Genomic DNA, 12,274 nt, shown 5'->3' with positions numbered 1-12,274 from the left:
TATTTATCTACTTGCACTTTGACGTGCTTTCGAACTGCTAGGTGGGCAGGAGCTGGGACCAAACATTATTGTAAATAATGTAAACATAATGTAAATAATTTACTTTATTCTAAATACACTTTGAACATTAGAATTATTGTTTACGGCTAAAATACAGTAAGTTAAATTCGAAGGCTTTAAGATTCTCGACACAAGGTTTACTTCAAGGCTTTTGATCTTATCTACGTAAAGCTTGTGCAAGACTAAATGGTATTACTATAACTATGATTAACCAAATAGGGAGAAGCAACAGGCCCTGAATTCAAATGCTGAGTTATAAGCACTCCATGTGCAACACTGAACCATGGCATGGAAAAATTAGCAAGAGAGATTGGGGGGGGGGGGTGAGAGCGAGAGACAGACAGACAGAGGAAAGAGCGCAAATCCGCCCAGCCCTTTCCCAACCTCTTACTCAGAGGTAAGGTGCAGCTGTTGTGATATCTGCTGCAGCCCAGATAGTTCCATGTGGAGAAATTGTAAAAGGAGCACAGTGCAGGACAGAGATGATGTTAAGTGTCCTTTCACAGAGAAACACACTTAAATTACCCTACAGAGCAGGGCCCAAGATGACTGCTGTCCTCCACTACAGCACCATGTTTCTTTCTTATGCCTACAATGCCGCAAGAGTTCAGGGGAGGTAATAACATTTAATCATGCAAGCCAAGTGAGGTTGAAAATGCCGAGGGTCCTCTTCTTGAACTTCAGGCTGACCAAGCATTTGAACCTTGGTGTCTCATATCCAAACCCTGCATATTTTCCACCATAAAGCTAAGAGGAGTGAGTCATTACCTAACAGCCAACCTGGTCTTGCTTGCTTACCTGCAGCTTGAAGGAAAGTTCGAGTTTTAGGGCCCTGAGATCATCAAGCTGCTGCCTGAGTGCCACCAGTGCATCTTGCTTCTCACAGACATCTTTTTCCAGCATCTTCATGGCCAGTTCCATCTCTTGTCTCATTCCAATCTGCACCTCAAGCTCTTTTTCCACATCCTAAATCACACACACACATTTACAGCATATGAAATCTGGAATATGAAAAATCTACCCACACTGTCCATTCCTCCAGCACAAAAAATGAAAGGTGAATTTTCTATACAAATCCAGAAGAGCAGCAGTGCTAGTTTAGCACATTGAATGCTACTGAATTTATTTTGAGATGAGCCTTTGTAGGCTCCGCTCTACTTTATCAAAATGATGTTTCTCACATCTGATTAAGTAGAATCCAGCTTACCCATGAATGCTAAAGGTAAAGGTAAAGGGACCCCTGACCATTAGGTACAGTCGTGGCCGACTCGGGTTGCGGCGCTCATCTCGCTTTATTGGCCGAGGGAGTCGGCGTACAGCTTCCGGGTCATGTGGCCAGCATGACTAAGCCGCTTCTGACGAACCAGAGCAGCACACAGAAATGCCGTTTACCTTCCCGCTGGAGCGGTACCTATTTATCTACTTGCACTTTGACGTGCTTTTCAACTGCTAGGTTGACAGGAGCAGGGACCAAGCAACGGGAGCTCACCCCGTCGTGGGGATTTGAACCACCGACCTTCTGATCGGCAAGTCCTAGGCTCTGTGGTTTAACCCACAGCGTCACCCGCGTTCCGTACCATGAATGCTACTTCTCCATTAATATGGGAAAATGTCAGTACAGCATGAGATCCAGGGCTTGTAACAGTCTCTTAGACCTGAGAATTGAGTTGTGCCACCTACCAGCCGCAGCTGTGTTTCCTCCTTTAAGTGTTTCCGGGCTTCACTAAGGGCATGTCCATCTGCAGTTCTGTCTTGCTTGGGTACCTGCTGTTAAATCAGAAAAGCAATGGGGGTTTGTCGTTGTGTTTTTGGTACTCAACAAATATCACAATGATTAAATGATGTTACTTCTGATTTTTCTCTTTTGGCTAAGTTCATGCAAAAACATCATCTTTGTTAATTTATCTGTGTAGCTACTAGGATACCTAAGGCCACACTAATTATTTAAACATCAGTGTGTGTTCGCAATGGATAGCGTACATTCAGATCTTAATGTCTGTCAGTGTGGTGTAGTGGTTAAGAGCGGTGGACTTGTAATCTGGTGAACCAGGTTCGCGTCTCCGCTCCTCCACATGCAGCTGCTGGGTGACCTTGGGCTGGTCACACTTCTCTGAAGTCTCTCAGCCCCACTCACCTCACAGAGTGTTTGTTATGGGGGAGGAAGGGAAAGGAGAATGTTAGCCGCTTTGAGACTCCTTAAAGGGAGTGAAAGGCGGGATATCAAATCCAAACTTTTCTTCTTCTTCTTCTTCTAATGCATGCAAGCAAATGACAGCACGAGGACCCTTCTGCACCCCAAGTCCTCCAAGGGGAGCTCTATAATTTGGCATGTCAAAACACATACCGGACAGATAACAGTATAACAGGGGCAGAGAACAGGAGAAATAAGGTGCTTTGCAGTAAAATGCCTTCAGGTCCTAGAAAAGTAAGTTGCACTACGTACAGGCAACTCCATGGTAGTGACGCAGTGGGACATGATCTACCTGCAGTTGCTAGACACACACAAACACACTCTCACAACTGACCTTTCTGTTGGATTCCAAAATATATGAACTTTCTTCTTTGACTCGCTCCATGTCCTCTTGCAGTGTTATTATTCTGTTGTTTGCAACAGCAAGCTGTGTGTGTCAATGAGAACAATGCAACAAGTGAAAAAAACAACACTTTTTGTGACTTCTACAGATGCTTCCTTGGTCAAGAGTTAAAATGAACTTGGACTAGGGCAACTGCGGAACTCCTAATGCTGAATGCCAAGACAAATCATGAGAAATCTTACATATACAAAAGTTGGCCAGTAGAAGATAGCTGTGACGGGTTGCTCAAGAAAGGTGTAGCAACCTCTGGTCCTGACAGTTCTTAATGGCCTCAAACCAAGACCAAAGAAGAACCAAAGCTACCCAGGCTTTCATGCTCCCTAAACCTGTGCTGGACTCCCTGATCAGGCCTTTTGGACCACTCTGCCCACAACTTCATATTCCTGCTTCCTCTAACCTACCATTTCATGCTCATGATTCCTGTCCTTACCAACATATGCCTTCCTTGGGGTAGGTGTCTGCCAAGTCTTGTACCAAAATAGTCCTTTACCTGACATCTCCAGGCCATAATGTTATTTGTTTGGTTTGTATTATTTACGTGTAAAATGTTTGAGAATTACTTCTGAGTAAATACAAATAGGATTGGGTTTTTAGCTGGTCAGCCATCCTGCATTAACTTGCTAAAATATGCATACAATTTGCATACACACAGGCGTTTTGATGCTTGTTTTTGTTTTTACAGGGTTCCATATCTGCCTTGGGACGCAGGTGGCGCTGTGGTCTAAACCACTGAGCCTAGGGCTTGCTCTGAGCCTAGGGCTTGCCCTGCTCCTGCCAACCTAGCAGTTTGAAAGCACATCAAAGTGCAAGTAGATAAATAGGTACTGCTCTGGCGGAAAGGTAAACAGTGTTTCCGTGCGCTGCTCTGGTTTCGCCAGAAGTGGCTTAGTCATGCAGGCCACATGACCCGGAAAAACTGTCTGCGGACAAATGTCGGCTCCCTCAGCCAGTAATGCGAGATGAGCGCCGCAACCCCAGAGTCATTCGCGACTGGACTTAACTCTTGGGGTCCTTTACCTTTACCTTTATATCTGCCTCATCATGCTCCACTACAAAAGAGGTATTCCCTCCATGTGAGAAAAATTATCAAACATTCAGCCCTAATTAACTTAATGCCTGAAACATATTTCCCTCCCAAACATGAACAAAAAGCACATTTCTTTGATTTCTACCTACCTCCTCAGTAAGTTTAGTATTGGATTTTTCTAAAGCATCAACTTTCGCCTGCAGATTATTGACTGTGGCACTGTGAAATTAAGAGACCTGCAGTAATTATACTGAAATGAAAGAACTCAACATTAACAAACCAAGTCTTTTACAGGTCATAATTATATAGGAAAACTACACATTACCTTAAATGTCTGTTCAGCTCTTCCACATAATTTTTCTGGTCCAGAATTGCAGTAATTTGACCATCTCTGGAATTGGGACACAATTAATAATAAGCAATAGCAGCTCAATATTATATATCAAATACATATGAACCAGATGGGGAGGTAGGGGACTCGTTCTATTGTCGTTGTACTTATGAAAAGAAAAAAGACTGAAAGCAACTGTAGTTTAGCAAACATTATAACACCATTCCATAACAATCAGACAAACTGGACTTAATTCCAACATTATTCCAAACCATGATTAGAGAAGCTTAAGTATAGTTTGGTGTGATATCTGAATGGACAAACAATGGCTTATAACCAGGTAGCAAACCAGAATTTAAAAACATGGTTTGAAATGTGTTTGCAAACCAAAGTTTCTGTTAGCTATTGTTTGGTATGATGTCTCAATCAACAAGCCTACGATCATCATTCATCGTCCAGCATTCAAAATCCAGAGAGTGCTGTACCACAAGGACAGAAGTGAATTCGTCAAGCTGAGTGCTGAGAAAACTCAAAAGCTGACAAGTAGCTCCAAACCATGGTTTGCATGTTGTAAGTTTAGAAGCTCAAACAAGACTTGAGTTGAACCACTGAAAGCAAAACCTTGATTTCCAAGTATGTATGAGTGAGAATGATGAATAGCAAACATGACAAAAGCAAAATATAATTTATTTTAAAAAAACTAAACAATAAAGTGACAGGAGTAGTAACCAATGGGGACATTAATTTAATAACTGTGCTAGTATTTCTGTCAACACCTTTTCATACAGTATCTTGCATCTGTGTAAGTTAAGTCACAGCTGCTGTATTATATTTCTTTAACAGAAAAGAATATAGGCACACGTGTTTTCAGGCTCCATTTCTGTACTTCAGAGCTAAATATTTTGGCATTCAGATCACTTTAGAACAGCCTATTTCAGGAAAGAAGTAAACCCTCAAGGCTTCAATATTAACACTAATATTAGCAGATCCCACCCCAAAACAGTTTTGAATTTATATACTGGTTACAATGTCTCCCAAAAGGTTAATGAGATTGTGTTAAGCCTGTAATTGAATGCTGGGGCTATTATTAGGAGGGAAAGTACAAAGCAGCATAATTGTTAAGTTCAAACTAATATATAGTTTCACAGAACATTCTGATGCACTAGTCCAGAGAAAGATTACCTACCCCTCACTTCCCTTGCTGCTGTTCCCATCCTTTAAGTACATTGAAAAATCGATAACTCCAACCTACAAGAGAAGTCAGTAATGCTTCAGGTCAAAACACAACTAAATTTCTTCTTGCATGAAAAATTGAGTGCCTTATTATGATTACATGGGCAATAATCAGGTAGATGAGCCAGCTTTGCGTGCTCAGATCTTCCTATTTTCTACTTTTTCAGCAGCAGCTCTCACATCACCAATGGTCTTTTAAACAGCTGTTCGAAATGAAAACATATGGGGGAAACCCCAGTGAAAGCACCCTACTGCATGCAAGTGAATAATTCATCTCACTGGATCATGGCCGCAGTGTGCCATCAGTGTGTTTCTTCCTACTAAGAATGAAACCCAGCTACCCAAAGAAGATGGGAACTATATTTAAATTAATATCAGTCCAGTTCTTCTGCAGACAGCGTCTTAGAAGTAGGGTAGGACAACAGATCATAGCCGACACACTTTTTCCCAGGCGGCAACCAAATATATATGAACAGAAAATGCAAATGAGATCTACTTCTGTTCAAAAATAGACACGGTTATCAGTCCTCTACAACAAAGGTCACCAGCGTAACACCTGCAGGTGCACATATCACTTTCCTGACACCCACAGGGAATGCTTACTATTCAGAAATTAGACTTGAAAAAGCATTATTTTGTAGCTAACAGAATAAGCTGTGATGTGTACTTGGGTGCAGTGCCTTTGTGGTGCTCACAACACTTTCTCTAATTTGAAAAAGTACCCACAGGCTTAAAAATGTTGGTGACTCCTGCTCTACAATTCTATGTCCATAAATCTAGAAGCCAGCAAAGAGTATGGATCCCATAAACTTTCTTAAACATGCAGGTTTCTAGGCCCCATGGTATGGAAGAACTTGCACACTGCTTGAGGAGGGCAGCTTAGCTTGACATCTTCAGTCAGCTGTCCGTGCAGATAGATGTTTTGAATGCCCCTCACTTACCCTCACATCTCTCCCTCCTATCATACTTGGACTTTCTCAGAAGTCCAAGAATAAATCATGAACACTGAGCAAGTCAATATTTTAAATTTTCAAAATTGTAATTCTGTACAGAAAAATGTGTGTTTGCTCAACACAACAGAATTTTTTTTTTAAAGCACAAAGTACAGATTTTCCCTTGAGGATGCTTTCACCTGGTTCTGAGACGACTTCCTTTTTCTGCTTTCACTTCAAATCAGAACGAAGGAAAAGAAACTAACAGGCTATTTTACTAGTTTAAAGTAACGAGTAACAAGAACGAAAAAACAGCTGCTTAGAGATGTGCAGAGAACAGCTATATTGTTTCAAATGGAAACAGACATACAGTAAAACCTAAAAAAACAAAAACCCTCTTCACTGATAAATGCCAAGAAAATACAAAACCATACCACAAAGTATCTTAGTTCCATAAGCCAAAAAAACTCAACCAGTAGGGAAAGCCTTTAGAGTTCATTGAATCTTGATTTGTGTAGCAGCCACTGACTAGCCAAATTGCATCCCAGTTATGCATTTTTTCCCTTTTTTTTTCCTTTTTCAAGAGCCAAATGGACACAACTGAAGAGAATATATAGGGGAACAAAATATCCATCACCTGTGAATCCAAGTCTTCTCCCTTCATGCAAAAGTTTGCATCAATTACATTCAGACCTACTAAAAGACCAGCAATTATGGCACCTTCTTCTTCCATCATTAGCGCGTTAGGTTCATAAAACTCACTGCAAAACAAGTTGAGATAAAGCTTGTCAAATCACTATATTCCAGACTTCAACAAATCTACTCATGGTTATTTACTGCTCAGCCTAGCGGATGAGTTGATAAGAAAGCTTTTAAGTTTTACTGTAGTTTGTGATGATTAGCCAGGAGGCAGTGGAAGCCAAGCCAGTCACTCTGCAAAAGAATCCTTGTTCAGTTATCTACATTATTCAATCACAGGAAGCAGGGATTCAAACTTTAAAACAAGGCTAGGAGAATGGGGCAGAGGATTATTAGGGTTTGATACAGATCCTTCATCCCTCAATATATACAGAGAGATTTGTGGGGCAATTTTGATAACTTCAGAGGGGCATGAATATACCTTGCTTTTGGAGGGGGTATTCTATTGCAAACAATTATACAAGGTGGCCAGGAATGCCTTCTTTCCTTCTACAAACATTTTTCATTCACTAAGCAGCTTAATTACACTCCCCTGGCTACTCTGCACTTTGAGAGTGGCTGAACGAAAATGCCTCTCCCAGGGAATGATGCTATGTGGCACTGTATGGAAAAAATAATGGCTGCCCCATCTTTTGTCCATTGAGAACTTGCAAAAGGGAAGATAAACTGATTAAAGTTTTATTTTCCTGCCACTTTCATTGCAAAATAAAGTGAATTTTATAAATATATCATTTATAGGCCTTCAAAATTAAAAAATAAATAAACCAAAATGTCAACCAATCAAAACTTTACAACACTGGCTCAGAAATGGCGCAATGAGTCAGTGTGTCTGTCTGTAAGCCAGACGGTTGGTGGTTGGCGCCCACCCTGGGACAGCTGTAGACAGAATTCCTTCATTGTGGGGGTTGGACTAGATGACCCTCAAGGTTCCTTTCAACTCTATAGTTCCATGATTCTATGAAAGAAGTCAGCAAGTTTTATAGGGCTCTTCTTCATCCTGGATGTTATATTAAAATAAAATAGCAGTAAGTGCGGGAAGTACCGTATTTTTCGCTCTATAAGACGCACTTTTCCCCCTTCAAAAATTAAGGGGAAATGTGTGTGCGTCTTATGGAGCGAATGCAGGCTCCTTGGCTTCAGCGATAGCAACACGAAGCCTCCGAAGCGCAGAGGGAGAGCTCCCCCCGCACTCCGGAGGCTTCGCATTGCTTTCGCTGAAGCCGCCTGAAGCCCCCGGAGCGCAGCAGGAACTCCCGCTGCACTCTCCAGGCTTCAGGCAGCTATCCGCAAGCCTTCAGAGCGCAGCAGGAGTTCCCGCTGCGCTCCGAAGGCTTGTGGATAGCCGCCTGAAGCCTGGAGAGCGAGAGGGGTCGGTGCACACTGATCCCTCTTGCTCTCCAGGCTTCGCTTCACTGTAGAGGCGCTGCACAGTTTTCCCTCTCTGCACAGCGCCCCTTCAGCGAAGCGGGAGGAGAAATGGAAGGGGCTCCATTTCTCCTACCGCTTCGCTGAAGGGGCGCTGTGCAGAGAGGGGGAGAATTTTTTTTTCCTGTTCTCCCCCTCCTATGGTCCGGTGCGTCCTATGGTCCGGTGCGTCCTATAGAGCGAAAAATGCGGTACTTGGGGTTATGGTAGAAAAGCTCCAGTATTTGCCATGGCGTCATTTCAGGATTAAAACTGAAACTTTTCTTTCATGGCTCATGAGACCGCATGTACAGGATGGGATCATAACACATGTGCAAGAGGAGGCCCACGTTAGAAGTCTGAATGGCTTGCTTGCATCAAGGTCATTGTGAATAACCAACAGGCATGTAAAAATAGAGAAAAATTCAAAATTCCGAAAACATTAAGAGCAAGGAAATGGTTTTCCATAACTATATTCTTTTAAAAGAAGACAGAAGGCAATCACCGCATGCATTATTTACATTGAATCTATCTACCTATAGTCTACACTCAGTTGGCAGAGCATGAGACTCTTAATCTCATGGCCATGGGTTCAAGCCCCAAGTTGGGTGAAAGATTTCTGCATTTGCAGGGGGTTGGACTAGGCAATCCTCGTGGTCCCTTCCAACTCTATGATTCTATACGTGTATTTCTGACCTATAGTGGCTCAAGAGCAAACAGAGAGAATGTGTATGTGTGCATGCACAAACACACCCACAGAGTTTAGAACGGGCAGCTGCTGTGCATTCCCCCTCTCCTGAACTGCAATCCATTTGCTGCCAGCAAGATTAAGTCTCACTTCATTTCATATGCAAGGTTAGCCTGCAGACAGGAACCTGTTTATCTTATTTTTCTACAGTAAAACGTCTAGCAAAATTTTAAGTGCTTTCATAAATTTGTGATAGTGTACACATTTTTTTTCTCGGTGTACTGTGAAGTCATGTCTACGGGAAACCTTTGAGTTCCTTTCTAGAGCCCTCAATGCTGGCAGGCAGGTATTCAAAGAAATTATGACAATTTAGCAAGTCTCCAAACAAGATTATACATTCCACCCATGCTGCTATCAAAACAACCTCTGGAAGTGCCAGAACAACAATGAGTCAAATTATAAATACAGAGAAGATACCCACAGAGAACAATTTGCTTATGTAACAAATCCCCTTTTATTGAAAGCAAGGCTTCTCTGGGTCAAGAAACAGCAAACTACTAACCTGAGAATTTCCCTTCTGTTTATCAAGGCTTTCATGTACTCAGAAAGCTTCTTCTGCATGAGAGCTAGGCGAAGCCATGCCCTTCCTCTACCCACAGGCGTCCTATCAATCACAGAGACAAAAAGATATATGCTGTTATATAATCTACATTCCAACTTCCACACCCAAAATAAATAGAGACAATATTTTATTTTAGTGATGCAGACTGTAGCTCACTAAGATGATATTTTCTTGCTCCATGCAAGAAAATTAGTTTTTAGTTGGGGGAATCAGAACCATAATATTCCAAATATGGCCCAACAGATTTCTAAAATTTGCTATTGCTTTCAAATCTCTTCATTTGCAATGCTGAATTTGCCTGTTTCATTGTTGCCGCACACAGAGTTGACATTTTAGTCCGGTTCAGACATGACAGGAAACAGGCAGCTAAACTGAAGGCAGAGAAGCTGTGGAAAGCTGGGCAAGTTGCTAACTATTTGTGTGATGAATAGAGTTCTGGTTGATGGTCACTGCCCTACAGCATCCCTGGCAAATGCCTGACCAGCTTCTTGTTGAAAGGGTAGACAAAAGTCTTCACTTACTTCAACCCTGGCAGATCTTTAACACTTGCTGTGATTTCTCCAGCTTCAGGGACAAACTTCTCTACCAACTCCAGAGGTCCCCAAAATGACTTGTTTTGGCCCAGGAAAGTCTTCTTGGCTAGATAAAAGCATTGTTACTCCTTATATCTGAATCAGCATCTTAAAAGTACAATGGGATCATGTGAATTGCCTTAGAAATGCAAATCATATACAACAGCCCACCCAAAATATTAATCCATTTACACTGCTCCTTCACCTTTATCCTATGCTCTGTTGTGTTCTATAATCCTTCTGCGAACAGTGTAATTATTTCAGACAAGGAGCCATGCAGATGGCAGCAGGTATGCAATTATGGGAAGAAAGAAGCAGTTCATTTCTTCTTCCTCCTTTTCTCATTTTCTGTTTTCAGACTTCAGTGTCTCTCCAGTGCAGTTTTTCAGCAAATGGTGTTATGAAGCGCTTTCCCCCCAGGGGGTACTCAGCACCTCTTTTTCGTTGTTGTTAAGAAGTGTGGCACTTACTGTAACAACTTCATGGTGAGTACTAGAAGTATAAGAGTTGTGCAGGAAGAGGCATCTTTGGCAACAGAAGTTGCTAGAAATCCACTTTAGGGGGTGAGCGTGCAAGTGTTGACCCACAACCCCTCCCTCACTTCTCACAGGTAGAAAAATAGTTCCTGTCCCAGGATTCAGACTCATTGTAAAAGAAATGTTTGCTTAGGCCTTTAATGAAAAAATACTGCTCTATAGCAACAAGTACAGAGGTCTCTGCTACAGTATGCACGATGAGACAGGAACTATTTTTCCACCTGCGAGAAGTGAGGGAGGGGTTGTGAGTCAACACTTGCACACTCACCCCCTTTTAGGCTGCAACTGGTGAGCCAACTGGCATCCCTTCAGGGGCCGGGTTTGGCTCCAGAACCTCAATTTTCTGAAGAACCTGATTATCAGCAGGCAGGAGGGCAATTCTCTCTCTCTCCTCTTGTGATTGGCTCTTAAGTGCCATCAGGTCAGTTGCTTACAGAGAGAACTGTGTGCCAGGAATGGCTGTGACCAGGACACTTCTCCGTTTTGCTCCCATATTGTTCTGGGGTGACACACTTTACAGAGACGTCTCTCTTTGTCCTGCTACAGGACCTCCAGAACAGACAGCAAGCACTGTGTGAGAAAGTCTGCTGATTTCTTCTAGGCCCTAAGAGAATTAAGGGGTGGGAACACCTTCACGTAGAAACCTGCCCCTGCCTATTTTGACTGAAAACAACTTTATTCTAACATCTTTGTAAGCTGCCTTGAAGACCTAAATAGTAGAAGGGCAAAATAAAAATATGCTAAATAAAATCACACCCACATAAGTATTATTTCTGTGGGCAGCTTTGTGCATAGGACCAAAAAAAAAGTGACCACATGCAGCAGTGGAATAGCAATTTAATATTGTGGACATAATCCCTCTAGTAGGTTTGCCATCACAATCACCCACCTTTTAAGCCATGTTTGAGACAATGTTCCATCACTACAAAAAACTGCTGGAGGGGTGCATAGTCAGAGTCCAAAGTTCTCCCAAGATTAAGAGCAGATTCAATCAAGCCCTTTATGCTCAGCTTAGCCATGTTCATCAGGTTCATGCGTTCATTAGCCATGAGATAGTTGGGATCTGCAACAAAACACATAGGCAAGGTTTGGTCAGAAAAATGCCTTGATGGAAAATCATTTTCAATGGACAACTGTTATTTTTAACATAAGGGACACTATGGATACTGAAAGGCAGAGTATTTGTAGAAACCACAGCTTTAGGTCTTGTTTTTTCAAACTATGGCAACAACAGCACATCAGACAGAGCCGAAAGTGATTCAGTTACGGGAATATTTAAATTGGTAAACAAAGGAAAACTGAGTGTCTCCGGGGGAAAGGTTTTAAAGAGACTTGTGGCAGGGATTTTCTAGAGAAATTAGCCATAAGGAAAACAGCAGAATGGGCAGAGGGAGGAGGATACAGCTCTTTGGTGACTGACAGATCTAGCTTCTAGATCCAGTGTGGTGTAGTGGTTAAGAGCAGTAGATTTGCAATCTGGGGAACCGGGTTCGCTTCCCTGCTCCTCCACATGCAGCTGCTGGGTGACCTTGGGCCAGTCACACTTCTTTGAAGTCTCTCAGCCCCACTCACCTCA

General features: G+C 42.3%; 1 protein-coding gene across 9 annotated transcripts in view; it reads right to left on the bottom strand.

Moving 5' to 3' along the window:
• The window catches only part of RUFY3 (RUN and FYVE domain containing 3), a 50,103-nt gene that overhangs the window by 13,444 nt on the left and 24,385 nt on the right, over window positions 1-12,274 (bottom strand). For all 9 annotated transcript variants that reach the window (XR_014538432.1, XM_083571301.1, XM_083571296.1 and 6 more), the window contains 10 exons: window positions 11,588-11,761; window positions 10,112-10,229; window positions 9,531-9,632; window positions 6,815-6,938; window positions 5,199-5,260; window positions 4,007-4,072; window positions 3,831-3,900; window positions 2,586-2,678; window positions 1,741-1,827; window positions 859-1,026 (listed from right to left, as the gene is read on the bottom strand). Coding sequence is in view for 8 of the 9 variants with exons in the window: in XM_083571301.1 (XP_083427427.1) it covers window positions 859-1,026; window positions 1,741-1,827; window positions 2,586-2,678; window positions 3,831-3,900; window positions 4,007-4,072; window positions 5,199-5,260; window positions 6,815-6,938; window positions 9,531-9,632; window positions 10,112-10,229; window positions 11,588-11,761 (1,064 nt within the window). In the remaining variant the exon portion in view is untranslated. The remainder of the gene's footprint in view (window positions 1-858; window positions 1,027-1,740; window positions 1,828-2,585; window positions 2,679-3,830; window positions 3,901-4,006; window positions 4,073-5,198; window positions 5,261-6,814; window positions 6,939-9,530; window positions 9,633-10,111; window positions 10,230-11,587; window positions 11,762-12,274) is intronic.

The sequence above is a fragment of the Podarcis filfolensis genome (assembly GCF_964270895.1).
Source record: "Podarcis filfolensis genome assembly, chromosome: 9".
Classification (NCBI taxonomy): Eukaryota; Metazoa; Chordata; class Lepidosauria; order Squamata; family Lacertidae; genus Podarcis; species Podarcis filfolensis.
This window is presented reverse-complemented; position numbering and strand designations above follow the sequence as displayed.